General features: G+C 45.5%; 1 protein-coding gene and 1 pseudogene across 6 annotated transcripts; one reads left to right on the top strand and one right to left on the bottom strand.

The window, feature by feature from the left end:
• Positions 1-8,261: 8,261 nt before the first annotated feature.
• LOC125543760 (NADP-specific glutamate dehydrogenase) lies at positions 8,262-19,438 on the bottom strand. Of its 6 annotated transcripts, none has more exons than XR_007298730.1 (15): positions 18,511-19,438; positions 17,939-18,065; positions 17,627-17,828; positions 16,992-17,078; positions 16,857-16,916; positions 16,673-16,759; positions 16,193-16,264; positions 15,994-16,049; positions 15,827-15,912; positions 10,052-10,142; positions 9,889-9,944; positions 9,620-9,706; positions 9,102-9,182; positions 8,735-8,808; positions 8,262-8,653 (listed from the first exon to the last, which is right to left on the bottom strand). XR_007298730.1 is itself a non-coding variant. In XM_048707231.1 (15 exons), the coding sequence occupies exons 1-15, from the start codon at positions 19,112-19,114 to the stop codon at positions 8,578-8,580; spliced, it is 1,851 nt and encodes a 616-aa protein (XP_048563188.1). In that variant the 5' UTR covers positions 19,115-19,435; the 3' UTR covers positions 8,262-8,577. The 6 variants fall into 6 exon arrangements, 4 of the variants coding, with proteins under 4 accessions (XP_048563188.1, XP_048563186.1, XP_048563189.1 ...); XR_007298729.1 differs by having other exon boundaries at positions 9,787-9,944; positions 18,511-19,436; XM_048707231.1 differs by having other exon boundaries at positions 9,615-9,706; positions 18,511-19,435.
• On the top strand, positions 11,311-11,449 carry LOC125549704 (annotated as a pseudogene).
• Positions 19,439-19,665: the final 227 nt, after the last annotated feature.

Below are 19,665 nucleotides of genomic sequence, written 5' to 3'. Positions count from 1 at the left end.
CCTCGAAATCACTTCTATCTTTTCTTGCTAGATGCTCGCTCTTTTGCTATGCCTATGCTACGATACCTACCACTAGCTTATCATGCCTCCCAAATTTCCATGTCAAACCTCTAGCCCACCATGTCCTAGCAAACCGTTGATTGACTATGTTACCATTTTGCTCAGCCCCTCTTATAGCGTTGCTAGTTGCAGGTGAAGATTGGAGATCGTTCCTTGTTGGAACATTGTTTATTGTTGGGATTATCACCATATTATCTTGTTATCTTAATGCATCTATATATTTGGTAAAGGGTGGAAGGCTCGGCCTTTTGCCTAGTGTTTTGTTCCACTCTTGCCGCCCTAGTTTCTGTCATATCGGTGTTATGTTCCCGGATTTTGCGTTCCTTACGCGGTTGGGTGATAATGGGAACCCCTTGACAGTTCGGCTTGAATAAAACTCCTCCAGCAATGCCCAACCCTGGTTTTACCATTTGCCACCTAGCCTTTTTCCCTTGGGTTTCCGGAGCCCGAGGGTCATCTTTATTTTAAACCCCCGGGCCAGTGCTCCTCTGAGTGTTGGTCCACCTCGTCAGCCGCCGGTGGCCACCAGGGGCAACTCTGGGCCGTCCTACCAGAAGTTTGGACAATCTGAGTGTGCCCTGAGAACGAGATATGTGCAACTCCTATCGGGATTTGTCGGCACACTCGGGCGGTGTTGCTGGACTTGTTTTACCATTGTCGAAGATGTCTTGTAGAACCGGGATACCGAGTCTGATCGGAATGTCTCGGGAGAAGGAATATCCTTTGTTGACCGTGAGATCTTGTGATGGGCTAAGTTGGGACTCCCCTGCAGGGATTTGAACTTTCGAAAGCCGTGCCCGCGGTTATGGGCAGGTGGGAATTTGTAAATGTCTAGTTGTAGATAACATGAACCTTAACTTAATTAAAATGAATCAACTGCGTGTGTAACCGTGATGGTCTCTTCTCGGTGGAGTCCGGAAAGTGAACACGGTGTTGGAGTAATGCTTGACGTAGGTTGTTCTAGGATCACTTCTTGATCATAGTTCTTCATTCGTGCTTTGCCTTTCTCTTCTCGCTCTCTTTTGCGAACAGGTTAGCCACCATATATGCTAGTCGCTTGCTGCAGCTCCACATATTACCTTGCCTTACCTATAAGCTTAAATAGTTTTGATCGCGAGGGTGTGAGATTGCTGAGTCCCCGTGACTCACAGATTACTTCAAAAACCAGATGTAGGGACCGATGATTCCTTTCCAGATGATGAGCTTGAGCTCAAGTGGGAGTTCGACGAAGACTCATGCCGTTACTATGTGTCTTTTCCTGATGATCAGTAGTGGTGCCCAGTTGGGGCGATCGGGACCATGTCGCTTGTTGGGGTTAATCTTTTATTTTGGTACCGTAGTCGGACCATGAGTGTATTGGATGATTGTAATGTTATTCATGTATTTGTGTGACGTGGCGAGTGTAAGCCAACTATGTACCTTTTTCCCCTATTATCTATTTACATGGGTTGTTGTGAAGATTACCTTACTTGCGACATTGCTTTCAATGCGGTTATGCCTCTAAGTCGTGCTTCGACACGTAGGAGATATAGCCGCATCGAGGGCGTTACAGAGACGCAACAGGGGGCCCACGAGGTAGGGCGGCGCGCCCCCCATCCTCGTGGTAAGACGGTGGGCCCTCTGGCCTTCATCTTTGGCAGATATTTTTCTTATTTTCTAAAAAGTGTCTCCGTGAAGTTTCAGGTCATTCCGAGAACGTTTGCTCCTGCACATAAATAACACCATGGTAATTCTGCTGAAAACATCGTCTGTCCGGGTTAGTTCCATTCAAATCATGCAAGTTAGAGTCCAAAACAAGGGCAAAAGTGTTTGGAAAAGTAGATACGTTGGAGACGTATCATGGCCAGAAAAATGTTCTCAGAATGGGTTGAAAGTTGGCATGCGGTGTTGTTATGTTGTCGGTAGGTCGCTTGCCAAGTTTCATCGCTTTCGGAGTCCGTTTGACGCCCCAACGGATAACTATAGCGACAATATAGTCGGTCAAATCGTCGGACGTTTTCGGTCTCCGAAAACTGTTGCCGGGTTTTCCCTCTCTTTCCTCTCTAGACCATCTACACAGTCCATTACCTACCGCCAGGTCCAACCTAACCTCTCTCGTCAGCCCGTGGCCCTCCTCACGCGTGCGTCCGAAAGTTGTCCCGAACCCGACTCGGACTGTCGCTACCGTTGTGTTCGGATCATCCCCAAACATCTACAAAACGTCTTCCTTTTCTTAATTGGGCTCCCTAACCTATTTATCCGGGACCATACGATTAATATCGGAGGGACCAAATGGCCCTATCCAAAAATCCACTTGTTATATATATCAGATCAAACCCTAAAACCTAGGAGTTTGTCCCATCGCCGCCGCCACCTGACCAAATCCCCCCTCGGGATCTCCCCTGTCTGATCCACTGAACCAACCAGCCGCCCTCCTCGTTTTCCCCCGATCCAAAAAATCCAACCCACCAACCAGCGCAACCCCCTCCTCCTCGCTCGATCCCTCGTGCCCGAGGAACCAGCATGCCCCGAGCCACCTCGCCGGAGTAGTAGTAGCAATCGGCAACCGCGCTGCCTCCACCTCGTCCTCAACCCCGCGGCCGCCGGACCCCCCTGCATGCCTCCACCTCGAACCACCTCACCTCCCTGTTCCCGAGTGCCTCGGCCTTCCCCTCGAGCCGGAGCTCGCCGTCGTCGGTGACAGCAGCAGCACCCGAGGCTCCGGCGCCTTCGCTTATTCTCCCCGAGGATCAGCAGAGCTCACCCGCCTCCTCCACATCGTCGCCGCCCCTCCTTCCTCACGTTCTTCTTCTCCCTCTGCTCTAACCTCTCTCTCTCTTCCCCGTGTTCCCCTGCAGGAGCACGAGCTCCCTCCTCCTCGTCCCCGTGCCCGCAGTAGCAAAGCAGGATCCGGCCCCGACGCCCCTCCCCGTCCTCCTTGTTCGGTTCCTCGTCGGACCCGGCAGGTCTTCGCCATCGACCGTGCCCAACATCGCCATCCTCCTGAATCCGTCGCCACTGCCAAGTGCCTCGCTGGAGAATGATGCCCCGCTCCTAGAACCGCTCGTCTCCAGCGCTGCTGCCGCTCTGAACCTCTCATCCCGCTGCTGTTTCTGTCCTTCAGAGTTCAGAGACGAGAGCAGCAGCACCTCGCCCCGCGTTGACCGCATCGCCAGCGCCTGGGCCACCGCGTCACCAGCGCCTGGGCCATTTCCCCGCACAGCCCAGCAAAGCGAATGGCGCGCCAGGCCTCTCCATCAACTGGGCCAGGCCCACTGGGTGAGGCCACACCCAGCGCCCCACCTTTTTTTTCTTCTTTCTCATATTGGGCCTGCCAGTTTCAGCCCATAGTATGTTTTTTTCCTGCGCTGCATTTTTAGCATTTATCCTTAGAGTTGCAGTTTTACAGTTTAGTCCCTCTAGTTCATGCATTTAATAACTCACAAACCGTGCATCGGATTTAAACAAACTTTATATGAAAGTTGCTTAGAATTTTGTGTAGATTAATCATTTCCAACTTCCATCCATGTTTAAAATGTTTAAACTACCGTTTGCATGTATTTGCTTAATTGCCATGTTAAAATGCTTTAATTCATAACTAATTAACCGTAGCTCTGATTTAAATAATATTTATATGTAAATGGGCTAGAAAAATGCCTAGTTTAACATGGTGACATTACTTTGCATGCTTAACAACTCTAAAATATGGTCTAGGACAGAACAGTACCAAATCTAATATATGCTCATGAGGATTTCTCCAGACTTGTTGTTTGTTGTTCCGGCATCATTTAAACTTGCCTAGATATGTAGTTTTGATTTGCTTCACCTCTTGCCATGTTAATCAACATTTAATATTGTTGGGTACATAAACGAGATCGAATTAAATAACTTGAATGTGGTGTTCCGTCAATATGCAACTCGTTGCATATTGAGCTCCAATTAACTTGTAGTGTTGCTTATGCACTTTGCCATGCCATGCTTCATTAAACCGGACATGCATCATACTTGGTTGTGCATCATGCCATGTTTATGTGATGGTTGTTTTACTATATTGTTTGCTTCTTTCCGGTGTTGCTTCTTCGGGTTAGTTCCATAATGTCGCGTTTGTGAGGATCCGTTCGACTACGTTCGTTTGTCTTCTTCATGGATTCGTTCTTCTTCCTTGCGGGATCTCAGGCAAGATGACCATACCCTCGAAATCACTTCTATCTTTGCTTGCTAGTTGCTCGCTCTATTGCTATGCTGCAATACCTACCACTTCCTATATCATGCCTCCCATATTGCCATGTCAAGCCTCTAACCCACCTTCTCCTAGCAAACCGTTGTTTGGCTATGTTACCGCTTTTTCTTAGCCCCTCTTATAGCGTTGCTAGTTGCAGGTGAAGTTGAAGTTTGTTCCTTGTTGGAACATGGATATGTTTGGGATATCACAATATATCTTGTTTACTTTAATGCATCTATATACTTGGTAAAGGGTGGAAGGCTCGGCCTTATGCCTGGTGTTTTGTTCCACTCTTGCCGCCCTAGTTTCCATCATACCGGTGTTATGTTCCTTGATTTTGCGTTCCTTACGCGGTTGGGGGAATGGGACCCCCTTGACAGTTCGCTTTGAATAAAACTCCTCCAGCAAGGCCCAACCTTGGTTTTACCATTTGCCACCTAAGCCTTTTTCCCTCGGGTTTCCGGAGCCCGAGGGTCATCTTTATTTTAAACCCCCGGTCCAGTGCTCCTCTGAGTGTTGGTTCAACCTGTCAGTGGCCGGTGGCCACCAGGGGCAACTCTGGGTTGGCCTACCGGAATCTTGGACAATCCGGTGTGCCCTGAGAACGAGATATGTGCAGCTCCTATCGGGATTTGTCGGCACATTCGGGTGGCTTTGCTGGTCTTGTTTTACCATTATCGAAATGTCTTGTACCCGGGATTCCGAGTCTGATCGGGTCTTCCTGGGAGAAGGAATATCCTTCGTTGACCGTGAGAGCTTGTGATGGGCTAAGTTGGGACACCCCTGCAGGGTTTGAACTTTCGAAAGCCGTGCCCGCGGTTATGGGCAGATGGGAATTTGTTAATGTCCGATTGTAGAGAACTTGACACTTAATTTAATTAAAATGCATCAACCGCGTGTGTAGCCGTGATGGTCTCTTTCCAGCGGAGTCCGGGAAATGAACACGGTTTTGGAGTTATGTTTGTGCATAAGTAGTTTCAGGATCACTTCTTGATCGCTTCTAGTTCACGACTGTTGCATTGCTTCTCTACTCGCTCTTACTTGCGTATGTTAGCCACCATATATGCTTAGTGCTTGCTGCCGCTCCACCTCACTACCCTTTTTCCTACCCATAAGCTTATATAGTCTTGATCTCGCGGGTGTGAGATTGCTGAATCCTCGTGGCTCACAGATACTTCCAAACAGTTGCAGGTGCCGATGATACCAGTGCAGGTGACGCAACTGAGCTCATATGGGAGCTCGATGAAGGCTGTGTTCGTTGTGTTGTTTCGTTTCCAGTTGATCAGTAGTGGAGCCCAGTCGGGGCGATCGGGGATCTAGCATTTGGGGTTGTCTTCTTTTACTTTGGTTCCATAGTCGGACCTTGATTGTATTCTGGATGATGTATGTATAACTTGTATTTGTGTGAAGTGGCGATTGTAAGCCAATTCTTTATCCCTTTTTTATTTAATACATGGGATTGTGTGAAGATTACCCCTCTTGGGACAAACCTACCATGCAGCTATGCCTCTAAGTCGTGCCCCGACACGTGGGAGATATAGCCACATCGTGGGTGTTACACTACTTATATAGGAGCAAGGGGTGGCGGCCAAGGAGGTGAAGGATGTCCCAAGGCATCCTAAAACTAACCCTAGGTCGTACAAGGCTCATGGGCCCAAGTGGAGGTGATGCAACACCTTTAGACTTGGTGTTTGACTCAGATTCTGCTGCAGCGTTAGATTGTTTCGTCGATATCTCAATGCTCCGGACTAATTTGAAGGTGATTTCAAATGGGTTGGAAATAGCACAAAATCTACTTTCCATGGAAAAAAGAATCACCCAATTCGGAGTCCGTATGAAAAAGTTGTTGACGTTTTGAGTTAGGTATATCTGTGCAGTCCGAATCTGAATCCAGAACGTGAGAGGCTTGGACTCTATCTTCTCTTGGCCCAAAAGTGACGTGAGAGGACTTTTTGAACAGAACCTAAAATTCTCCTTTTCCCTTATCTTCATATGTGGATTGTACAAATGTCCCATACATCTGCAATTAGACAAAACACAAAAGTGTGTGAAGTATTTTTGTTCTGGATAATATAAATAGATTATTGAATAGTTTGCACTAGAAATCACTTGACAAATATGCATGTATGCAATATTTTTGGTCGTATCCAAGGTAGTTATGTCCTCATCACGACTAGTTATTTGGTGATATTTCAGTCCTTCGGATTTTCCTTAATAAACTCCTCTCATATCAGATCTGGCCTTACCCAATCTCTTTTGAAATTTTCAGCATGTTTTAATCGTCCACTATGCATTGGAGTTTCTAGAGATTAGCAGCATATATGCCCAAACCATCTCATATGATGTTGGATAAATTTCTCTTCAATTGATGCTACTCCAATTCTATCTCGTATATCAACATTCTGATCTTGATCCTTTATTGTGTGGCCGCACATCCATCTCAACATGTGCACCTCCGCTACACCCAATTGTTGAACATGTTACCTTTTAGTCGACCAACACTCAGCCATACAACATTGATCACCGTTCTATACAATCTGTTTTTTTTTGTTTTTGTGGCACTCTCTTGTCACAGAGAGCGCCAGAATCTTGACGCCACTTCATCCACCCGACTTTGATTTGATGTCTCGCATCTTTATCGATATCATCATCCTTCTTCAGCATTGACCCAAATATCAAAAGTTGTCCTCTGAGCTAACACCCATCCATCAAGGCTAACCTCCTCCTTCTCCTCATGCCTAGCAGTACTGAAACTGCACCTCATGTACTCAGTATTAATTCTACTAAGCCTAAAACCATAACTATAACTTTCTATCAACCCTAGTCCGACTATCATCGATTAGCACCACATCATCCACAAAGAGCATACATACACCATGGGATATTTCCTTGTATATCTCGTGTGACCATATTCATCATCAAAGCAAAAAAAGGCAAGGGCTAAAAGTTAACCCTTGGTGCGGTCTTATTTTAATTAGAAAGTTATCAGTGTCGCCAGCACTTATTTACACACTTGACACAATATTCTCGTACTTGTCCTTGATGAGAGTAATATACTTTATTGAATGGCTTATCAGCTTAATTAACAATATAGCTTCATTGAATGGCTCATCGGCTTAATTTCATGGTAACAAGTACAAGTTTGAACATCTTCTTTGTTCTTGAAGATTAATACTAATATAATCAGCTTTTATTCTTCTAGTATCTCGTTTGCTGGAAAAATGAGTTTGAAAAGTTTAGTTAGCCATACTATGGCTATGTCTTCAAGGCCTCTGCACACCACAATGAGGATACAATGAGGCCCATCAGCTTGCCTTCTTTCAACCTTTATAAGCCATTATAACGCCGGAAAATGCCAACGGAGGCCGACCTCCAGTGAGCTCGTTTACAATTTTTTTTTTGGAGCGTGAAAAATTCCAAATTTATTTTTTGAACACACATGCGCATGTATACTATGTATATGCAAAATTTCACGGTGTTATATGTTTACATGTGGCGTACAAGAAAAAGACAAATACATATTTTTAATGGGCCTTTTATTTTTGTTATTGGGCCAGAAATTTGTTATTTTTGTACAGTCTACAAATCACAACATTTTTCGAAGAAATTTAACACATTCTTGCGGAATATATATAAGTTTCCATGGTATTTTTTTCAGATTTTTTTGAAACTTTTAAATATGCTTTTTGACTTTTTCAAAATACCGAGCTCACTGGAGCTCGGCCTCCAAAAATCCACACTCACTATAACGCCTGCTAATATCATTAAAAGAGTCGTCCAACTCAATGATATCATCAAAAGAGTCATCCGACTCAATGGTAGCGCCCTCATTCTCTCCATTGAACAGATTGCCGAAGTACTACCGCCATTTATGTCTCCTCGTCCTTCACCAGGAGCTGATATCCTCCATCCTTGATGCATTTGACTTGTCATATAAGGCATATACTACTAAAAGCATTGTCTTAGCAAAACCTAATACCCTAAACACTCGGTAGCAGAATTCACACAAAAAAGGAACATTTCCTTCTTCAAAATGCTGGCAGTAATGAATAAATACATGGGGGATCTACAACAGGAAACACTTCTATACTCTAAATATATCTAAGCTTTTCCTTCATACCAGAGGAAAGCTTTGACAAGGCCTAAACATAAAATTGATCTGTGAGGGAGGCTACCAATAAACGTAAAACAGTGATCTGTGAGGAAGGCTACGAATAAATGTCAAATGGCTGCAGCAACCACAGTACAACCAGAGATCATGGATGCAGCCCGCAGGGATGTCAAATTCTGCTTCTTGACAGAACAAAAACGCTTAACTACACACATCCTTGATCAGTCATGGCTTGTGCAATGTTCAGGAAGGCCGATATGTTTGCACCATGCACCAAAGACCTGGAGAGAGAGTACTTGATCAGCTTCTAGAGTGAAAAGCCCGGTGTAGGCAAATGGACAAGATATCGCAAGGAAACTAACTCTGGGTTCTCTTTCAGGATTCCATATTCTTGAGCAGCTTTCATCGACCTGTCATATGTTTGCTTTACTGCTTCCTGTTTTAACCAAAAGAAGAAACTTAGTAGGGCTTCATATTACCACATATGGAAGGGTAGCCACCTCCTTCGACATAGGCATAGTGTCGATCTTATATGACTCTACGTTGCTGATATGTCGTTTTTTGGGGTCAATTTGTTAGTATTTGGCTGTGTGGATCTTAGTTATGCAGAGGCCGGGTGTTTCTCATCATGCTTTGTATCCGCTTGATGCTACATTTTGAGTTAATAAATACGCCCTTTATTGAAAAATGGAAGGGTAGCCACCAACGGGCAGAAGCAGCGGCTTATACCTGTATTTTGTTCTCGAAATCCTCTACTGACCACTGCATTAAGCTGAACTCTGGATTCAGTTCAAGTTCACCGACTGCTACCTGTTTGTTATTCAAGAGAAACAAAAAACATGAACATGTTTGGGAATAGTGTGAGTCTAATGATTTACTGTCGGGAGCATATGTATGAGACGGGAATCCGTCTAAGTGGTTTTCATTAAAGTAGTGTTTCAAATATACGTGCTCAGTGCAAAGTACATCAACCATACTTGGGAAAGTGCTGAGCTCCAAAATTTTGGAAAAGCCCATGAGAATCAGTCAAGATTCTGGTGTAGATTGAAATGAAGTTTTAACGGTTGGAGCACATACACTTAAAAATAGACCACAGTATCCTTTACAAATAAAAGTTAAGTTTTAATCTCCCTTAAAATTGTAAACTTTTCTAAGTGGGCTGTACTGAACCACACCTCATTCTTCTATGAATGGCAAGAACAAACAAAATGATTGGCAAGAACAAACAAAACAGTGAATTACCCCACCAGCAGCAGTTGCCTTTGCTGGAGCAACATGGACTTTTGCCTTTCTTAGGATATCAACTGCTTGACCAGTGCATGGCATGTTTGAACCTGCAATTAACAAACACAATTAATCTGCAAAGGATAAACACTGAGAAGGCAATCAAAAGACACAATTCAAGACATCATACATTCTATAAGAACACGGCAACCAGAGCTAATTATTGAAAGAGCCTCCCCCTGGTCAATTTCATTTTGTGATGCACAAGGGAATGCAATATCACACTGCTCACCCCATGGCTTAGCATCATTGATATATTTGGCACGTGGAAATGTTTTCAAGTATTCCCTGTTTGGTAAAATGGAAAGTGGCATCTCAAAAGCTCAACATTTACAAACTAAAATTACAGGAAAGGCAAATGCTTTTCGGAAAAAATATGAAAGGCAAATACCCACTTGAGGCTCCTTTGTTGTGCCTTAATATTCCTTATAAGTGTATATTTCACATAATCAAACCCGTCTCCATCAAATAGATAGCCTTCTGAATCTGCAAGAATTGCGACACTCAGGTTCCATGGTCAGAACTGGTATTGCTAATGCAAATGTACAACAACAATCTTCTGATGAAGATGGAGGTTTCCAGAGTTCAACCATTGGTTTGGTAAGAGATATTTCCTTAACAAAACCAACAGAAACCTTTAAAGTCCTGAAATCCATTATCATGAAGAAACCAACGCGAAGCACAAAAAACTATTGTAAGAATGTGTAACTACATGCCCCTCGAGAGTTACAGTTGACGCCCTTCGAAATCAGATATCAACCGTGTTCAATGGGAGGTAGTAATAATAATGTGAACCATGTGGGTCTTGGGGATATGCAAATACTTAAGAACAAATCACGATCGATTGACCAAATTCTGCGTGCCTCTCATGGCTGTTAAACACATATACATGTTACGTTGGTCTTCAGAGTTGGCGCACAGGAGACGTACAGGAGATAGACTAGGTTGTTAGACAAGTCATCCAATATCTTGTAAAACCTCTTATCTCTTTATCTCTTCCTCTCCAAGTTGTAATCTTCTCCAACAAACTTGTATGCGCTATTGTCAGGGAGGTGCGCCCCTGCAGCCTATAACACGTAACGCGCCCCCTCACATCGAGGGTAAGACGCTTTCGCCTATTCGCACATGGTAATCAGAGCCTCCTCTTCCAAACCCTAGCTGCTCCATAGTCCCAAGCCATGTCTTCCTCCAGCGCCCCCCAAACCAATCTCAGTGGCCAGGTCACGGAGAAACTCTCCCGGACGAACTACGTCCTGTGGCGAACACAAGTTACGCCGCAGCTGAGGGGAGCTGGGCTCTTCGGCTACGTCGATGGAACTGTGCGGAACCCACCCGCCTCCTCGTCACCAAGGACAAGGACGGCAAGGAGTCGTCCGAGCTCAACCCTCTCCATCCCATCTGGGTGAGGGAGGATCAGCAAGTGCTCGGCTACCTCCTCAACAATCTCTCCAAAGAAGTGCTGATCGCGGTGACCACGGTCACCACCGCGCGCGCCCTCTGGGTGGCGCTTGCAGGCATGTTTTCCTCTCAATCTTTGAGTCGTGTCAACAATATTCGCACTGCCTTGATCAATGCACAGAAGGGCAACCAATCGGTTGCTGCATACTACGCTCATATGCGTGGTCTTGCCGATGAACTCGCCGCGGCCGGCAAGCCCATCCAGGACGATGAGCTCATCTCCTACCTGCTGCATGGGCTGGATATGGACTACCAGCCCCTCGTCTCCGCCCTCGACGCCCGCGTCACGCCGGTCTCCCTTGACGAGTTGTATGCCATGCTAAGCAACTTTGATCAGCGCGTTGCTCAGTTTCACAGCATCGGCGGCGGCTTCAAGTCCTCGGCCAACGCGGCCACTCGCGGGCGCGGCGGGTACTCACCTCGTCCTCGCGGTCCTCCTCGACACAAGGGCAAGCAAGGTGGTGGCGGCTCCAGCAACTCCGGCTCCCGCGGCGGACGCCCCAACTTCACCAACAACAGGGGCCGTCATGGCGGGGCGGCAACGGCGGCGGCTCGGGCAGATCACGACTGATGCCGTGCGTTGCCAGGTCTGTGGCAAGCCTAGCCACACAGCCAAGGACTGCTGGTATCGCTTCGATGAAGACGAAGCCTCCTTTGATGAAGATGACAAGGTTGCTGCCGCCGCCGATGGATCCTACGGCGTCGATACCAACTGGTATCTTGACAGTGGCGCCACCAATCATCTCACGGGGGAGCTTGAGAAGGTGACCCTTCGTGAGAAATACCATGGAAAAGATCAAATCCACACGGCAAGTGGTGCAGGTATGAGGATAAGTCATATAGGTCATTCGGTTATACGTACCCCTTCTCGCAAGATTCATCTTAAAAAAATTGCATGTTCCTAGTGCCAACAAAAATCTTCTCTCCGTTCATCGAACTACTATTGATAATCATGTGTTCATTGAATTCCATCCTTTCTTCTTTTTGATCAAGGATCAGGCCCCGAGGAAAGTTCTCTATCGAGGTAGATGTGTTCGAGGGCTTTACCCGTTGATTCCGGAGTTTAGAAGATCAAATAAACAAGCTTGTGGTGCTATCAAGCTTTCGTCCACACGATGGCACGATCGTTTAGGACATGCCTCTTTTCCTTAGTTGAACGTTTGCTTAGGAAAAATAAGCTCCAGTTTGTTGGTGAGCGAAATATTGAAACTATTTGTGATTCTTGCCAAAGAGCAAAATGTCATCAATTACCTTATCCCATATCAACTAGTGTTTCTAGTCAACCTTTGCAATTGATATTTTCTGATGTTTGGGGTCCTGCCCCCACCTCTGTTGGTAGACACACATACTATGTTAGCTTCATTGATGACTATAGCAAATTTTCTTGGATTTATCTCCTCAAGAAAAGATCTGATGTTTTTCAAGTGTTCAAAAATTTCCAAGCACTTGTAGAACGCAAGTTTGACAGCAAAATTATTGCTGTCCAATCCGACTTGGGGGGGGGGGGGGGTAAAGAAGCTAAACTCCTTCTTTCAAACATTTGGCATATCTCATCATGTGTCATGCCCCATGCTCACCAACAAAACGGATCTATCGAACGCAAACATAGGCACATAGTTGAGGTTGGTCTAGCCCTTCTTGCCGGCGCTTCCATGCCCCTCAAGTTTTGGGATGAAGCTTTTCTCATGGCCGTTCACATTATCAACATGCTCCCTAGTCGAGTCATCAACAATGAAACACCCACAGAACGGCTCCTTTATGTCAAACCTGACTACACATCACTCCGCGTATTTGGGTGTGCCTGTTGGCCTAATCTCCGACCATACAACTCTTGCAAACTTATGTTTCGCTTGAAACAATGTGTTTTACTTGGGTATAGCTCTCAACACAAGGGGGTCAAATGCCTAGATGTCTCTACTGGTCAAGTTTGCATATCCCGTGATGTTGTGTTCGATGAAACTAAATTCCCTTTTGCTGATCTACATCCAAATGCCGGCGCCTTACTTCGGAAAGAAATCCTTCTTCTACCTCCAAATCTAACCAGCTTTGATCATGGGGAGTATAACTCTAATGATTCTATTGTGACTAACCCTCACACCACTTTGCATGAGTTGTGTGATGATACAGGGAGCCATGCTGAAGAAAACGGAGTTGAAAACGGTGAAGAAAATCGCCCAACAGGGCCATATTTCATGTGCCAGGATTTGGGGAGCAAATCACTCTCGGGATCGATGCCCGCAGGCGCGGCAGACCTGACAGCAGGATCCGCCCCGGGATCACCGCTTGCAGATCGGTCGGGCTGATACTCTCTGGATTCCGCGCCCTCCGCTGCTTCCCCCGCACCCGACCGCGCGTCAGCAGGCGGCCCCGCCTACGCCACGCGGCAGCCAGCGGCTGGTGGCGACGGCCTGCACTCACCAGGGCCCACGGGCAGTCGTTTTCCCGTCCAGCCTGTCTGCTACAAGCGGCGGGATCTGCGTCGGCCGACTGGCGTGGGCCCCATGCCTGGCACGCGCGAGGAATCGGCCCAATCATTGCCGCGTGATGAGCCTCGCCAGGCGGGATCTTCTGCGGCGCGTGTGGCTCCGTCTCATGCCGCTGCTTCGTTCCCGCGCACAGAGGATCCAGCCTCTGTTCCGACGCGGCTGCTGCGGACCCTCGTGAATCCACCTCAGGATCGGCTACTGCAGCTCACACGGGATCTTCTGCGCCGGAGCCAACTACGTTACAACGCACTCGTCTCCAACAAGGGGTAATACAACCCATAAATTATAAACGTATGACAAAATTTGGGATGATATGTTCCACAGGTGAACCAGGCGAGCCATATTCACTTGAAGAAGCCCTTGGTGATGAAAATTGGAAGAAAGCAATGAAAGAAGAGTACATGGCCCTAAAGAGAAACAACACATGGCACTTGGTTCCTTCACGGCAAGGTAAAAACCTCATTGATTGCAAGTGGGTATTTAGGATTAAGAGAAAATCCGATGGAACCATTGATTGTTACAAAGCAAGACTTGTAGCAAAAGGCTTTAAACAACGGTATGGCATAGACTATGAGGATACCTTTAGTCCAGTTGTAAAAGCTGCCACTATCCGTCTTGTTTTGTCCATTGTTGTTTCCAGGGGCTGGAGTCTCAGACAGCTAGACGTACAGAATGCGTTTTTGCATGGTGTTCTGGAAGAGGAAGTGTACATGAAACAACCTCCTGGGTTTGAAAACAAGAATGCACCTTCTCATGTATGCAAGCTTGACAAAGCTTTATATGGACTGAAACAGGCTCCTAGAGCATGGTACTCGCGGTTGAGTCACAAAATGCAAGCACTTGGCTTCATTCCTTCAAAGTCTGACACCTCCTTGTTCATTTACAACAAATGCAACACTCACATATTTGTTCTCATATATGTTGATGATATTATTGTCACAAGTTCATCTGATGAGGCTATCACAGGACTTTTAAAGGATCTCAGTGCAGAGTTCGCTCTCAGGGACCTTGGAGAATTGCATTACTTCCTAGGGATAGAAGTGAAGAAACATGAGGATGGACTTCATCTCTCCCAGGAAAAGTACGCAACAGATCTGGTAAAAAAGGCTGGTTTGCAAGGGTGTAAACCCTCACCTACTCCACTATCCAGTTCAGAAAAATTGTCCCTTACATAAGGGCAGCCTTTGGGTCAAGATGACAGCACAAGATATAGGAGTCTGGTAGGTGCACTTCAATATTTGACTCTTACACGGCCTGATATCTCATTTGTTGTTAATAAGGTATGTCAGTTTCTTCATGCACCCACCACAGTTCACTGGACTGCTGCAAAGCGTATAGTTCGATATGTCAAGAATACTCTTAATATTGGTCTGAATTTCAGTAAGTTATCATCTACACTTTTGAGTGCTTTCGCAGATTCTGACTAGGCAGGGTGCCTGGATGACAGGCGGTCCACTGGTGGCTTTGCGGTATTTTTTGGTCCAAATTTAATTTCATGGTGTGCAAGAAAACAGGCCACTGTCTCTCGCTCCAGCACAGAGGCAGAATACAAAGCATTGGCAAATGCTATAGCTGAGATCATATGGGTGCAATCACTGCTAAAAGAACTTGGTGTAAAGAGTACTCAAGTTCCATGTTTATGGTGTGATAACCTGGGTGCTACATACTTGTCTGCTAATCCAATGTTTCATGCTAGGACCAAACACATTGAGATTGATTTTCACTTTGTCAGAGAACGAGTGGCTCAGAAGAAACTTGATATACGTTTTGTGCATTCCAAGGATCAGATAGCAGATGGATTCACAAAACCTTTACCCACAAGAAGCTTTGAAGACTTCAAACATAATCTCAACTTGATGAAGTTGTGATTAAGGGAGGGTGTTAAACACATATACATGTTACATTGGTCTTCAGAGTTGGCGCACAGGAGACGTACAGGAGATAGACTAGGTTGTTAGACAAGTCATTCAATATCTTGTAAAACCTCTTATCTCTTTATCTCTTCCTCTCCAAGTTGTAATCTTCTCCAACAAACTTGTATGCGCTATTGTCAGGGAGGTGCGCCCCTGCAGCCTATAACACGTAACGTGCCCCCTCACATCGAGGGTAAGATGCTTTCGCCTATTCGCACAATGGCGACAGACTTTTGATTATGCTCCTGACCACTGATGTACCTCACAATATTTCCTGTTTAAGTAATTCAACTTAAGCTTTAAATCTGCATACCTGAGACTGTAACAGGAATAGCTTCACACGACAGAAGCTTTTCCAAGACATGCATTGCTATCTTTCCTGAACCACTTATCACACATCTGCACAAATTACACACATAAGAAAGCTGCCAAATCAATAAATTACAATACCAGTAAAACAAATGGATCCCTGTCAACAACCTTAATCCTTTGAGCTCCTTATTCATATCAGCAAGTACAACACGTGCAAAAAATACCTGTGACAAGTTACACAATATTTGTTTTAGTAGGAAAAAATTGTCAGCACATGTGGCAAAAGCATTACTTTGTGAAAGAACTGTGCCACGTGAAAAGATAGCGACTAGTTGTGCTCATAAGAGGAGTTAAGATACCACTTTACCAGCCCGTATCCAGTAGCTTCTGTTCTAAAACTAGAACCAGACCAGAAGATCTTAGGCCCTGTAAAATTTCCCTGCATAAGAACAGCAATGAAATCTACAGAAAAGAGAAAAGATATTTGAACCAAAGAGCTGAAAGTAGAAACCGATCAAACAGTCTTCAAGTAGACTAAAGGGACTAGTAGAACCAAGAGACACGTTCAACATCAGGACAGGAACACCTTTTCTCAGAGAATGTAACGAGTAAAAATACACTACCACTTCAGGAACAAATTCTAAGTTAGACAACTATAATGACAATATATATTATCCAGTAGAGAACTATAAATTCAAAAGCAACTTTAAAAAGATGTCCCGGTATTCTAAATAGGGAAGGGCAATGCTTTAGATAAATTCTTAGTGAGTAACAACAGGAAGAACGACACCTAAAGGGGATCGGCATAAACATTGTTCTGGGTAACATGTATGGTACTATGGTGTACCTGAAAATGACCAGAAAGGCGTCTGTACTGCCCAAAAAGGAAACCCATTTCCCTTGGACCAACACCAACATCTTCAGCAGGAAAATCCTACGTCACAAACTGAAGCATGAATTTCTGCCACTTAACTAATTTAGAAATAAATGGCAAATTCTGAAAAAAATGCACGTAATACAATGCAAGGTACCTGATCAGGCCCCAAGTATCTATACAGCTCATCCATGAAACTTTGACAAAAGCGCATTACCTGGCATGGAAAAATATCCATATTTACATGCAGTAAATATTGTTGCCCAGAGGAAATAAAATACAACACGAATACCTCAATTTCACTTTTACCCTTTGGATCAAAATCGCTCCCTCCAGCAGCACCTCCAAGTTTATATAGTGACAGAGCATTCTTCAGAGTCTGCACAAAGGGAAATTGCTTAGAATGGTACATTGAATTCTCATGTAAGATTACAGGTTCGACGTCCAGAAAACACCCTCTCGGTTTAGCGGTCACTTCTCAATCCCAATACGTACTAATAGATTACGAAATCATCGTACAGCAGTGCAAGCACCCAAAATTTATATAACTTGACTCTATTTGCACACTATTAGACATTTATCTTCTCGTGGCAGAAGTAAACACAGTGCAAATTTCCACCATTTGCACATCCACGCAAACCCCATTGTACACACACAAAATAAAATGAAGACTTTCTTAGGAAACATGCCATTGGCTTTAGAATCTAGTATGAAATAAGGGGGAAAATTCATTACAATTTGCATCAAAGCTCACGTTATTTTGTAGTTCATTACTTGTATGTAGGTGCATTATATCATTTGTTACAATAACTGAATCAAAGGTAGTCTGATACAAAAACAGAAAAACAAATGGTACAAGAATGAAGAACAGGTTGTAGCAGGAGGTTGTTTACATGAAAAATGCATGTCGGACAAGTATGCTAATACCTGCTCAAAAGCTAAAAACTTTGCCACACTTAAGTTCATGGACGGGTGGAAACGGAGACCACCTCTGCATGGACCTAAAGCCTGACTGAACTGCACACGGAAACCTCGATTGACATGAGCTTCACCTCTGTCATCAACCCATGGCACTCTGAAGATAAAACATCTCTCAGGTTCTAATAAACGCTCCAATATCTGAACATATCTGAAAAATCAACATCAGAAACCATGTTATACTTGAGGAGATACTGTTCCTCAGGAAGGGGAGAGGAAGAGGGAGGGAGAGAGAGAGAGAGAGAGAGAGAGAGAGCTAACTGTGAGTTCTTCACCAAAACTGGTTCTATAGAATGAACCACCTCCTGTATAGACTGTATAAATTCAGCTTCATGAGGGTCCTTCTTGAAGAGAGATTCAAGTATTGAAGCTGCTGTTTTCGACAAAGCTGAAATGGGAAATGAAAATTAAGATAAGTACACCTTTTAAATTGTTTCAGTTTGATATAAAACGGAGCACGTCCAAAAAAAAGCTTCCAAAATTTGGAATACATAGTTACTAACTGTTTAGTGGAAGACTATTACTGGAACTTGGACCTATCTATTTATTTGCTTATGCTATGTTTCATTTCCTCCAATCTAACACGAAAGCACTGCCAACTGTGTACCGTTGGCATCGGATCATCAAACAAACAAATATTAAAAGTTCTTACGAAGTTACTATGACTACACCTAAACATATTATAAACATTATGGCAAAAAACTAGAAACCAAAAGGCAAAAATCAAACTACTTGTTAATAAGCACGAACTTGGTAATACATTTCCTAATCCCCTGAAATATCGACAAGCAAACCCACAGCATAATCGCAGGAGGTCAGGCAACACCACCAACCTTTGACATAAACCGGCCTCTCTATCTCAGGAGTTTGCACCTTCTCCTTGGAGGCTGACTGCAGTCGGAGCGCCTCCTTATGCAGCAAGCTATTGTTGTGCTCCTCTAGCGCACTCATCTGCATGTTCTTGCTCCCCTCGTTCCCATAGGGGTTCCGGCGATGCTTGCGGCCATACTCCTTGCAGACGGTGCAGAAGATTCTGCTGGTGTTGTCGTGCACGGCCACATAGGCCCACTTGTATGTGTCCGCCCACTCATCCCGCCATTTCTTGACCACCTTCTTCTTCTTCTTCTTGGTATGCGCCGACAGCCTCAGCATCCCTGCCCGTTCCTCTGCTTGCGGTGGCGTGGGCTGCGGTTGGCCGTCCACTGCGCCAGGCTGCGAGCACGGGATGAGGAAGCTCTTGTGGTCATCGGCAGGGACAACGGGGTCTTGAGGGTGATGGCAGGTCACGCCCTCGAGTGCGGCGCCCGAGAAAGTGGGATCTTCACACTGGTCGATCTCGAGGTCGATCTCCTCACCGATGCCGCGCACCGACAGGTGGTGCTGCTGGTGTCGCTGGTGCTGCCGTAGCAGGTTGATCTCGTCCATGGACGAGTTCATGCGTACACGCGGTGCGACATGCGGAGCAGCGCACGGGAGGGGACTCGATTCGCCGCTCGCACCAGCCAGCGCCGAGTAAATCCGGCTCTGTTAGGCGCGGCCAAATGGGGGATTTGGCTCTAGGGTTTGAGGAATTGGGCACCGCGGAGCCGGCGCCGCCGGTGGCTGAGATCGAGGAATGTGTCGATCTGGCGCGCAGAGAACGGGGGCAAGGAGGGGTTTCGGCGGCGGCGAGACGGTGTTCTGTGAGGGCGAGGAAACACTGCCGCGGCCCGCGGTGGCCGCTGCTTGGTCGCGATTCCCGACAAGGTAGAGCAACAAACGGTCAAGACAAAGGTTGGGCCTGTGGCTGAGTCGTGGGCGTCTGATTCGTGGTGGACGGCTGAGATCGTTGTCGACCGGACCGACGCCGTTGGTTTGTCTTGTTCCAAACTTTTTTCGGGGAAGCACTCATCAATCATGCACCGCAAAAAAATACAAAAGTAATAGAAATTGCGTCGATGATTATAGACCATCTAGCATCCACTAAAAACATATGGACGTGTTTGGTT

This window comes from Triticum urartu, chromosome 3 (genome assembly GCF_003073215.2).
Source record: "Triticum urartu cultivar G1812 chromosome 3, Tu2.1, whole genome shotgun sequence".
NCBI lineage: Eukaryota > Viridiplantae > Streptophyta > Magnoliopsida > Poales > Poaceae > Triticum > Triticum urartu.
Note: the sequence above shows the minus strand (reverse complement) of the source record. Positions and strands in the feature narration are given on the sequence as shown.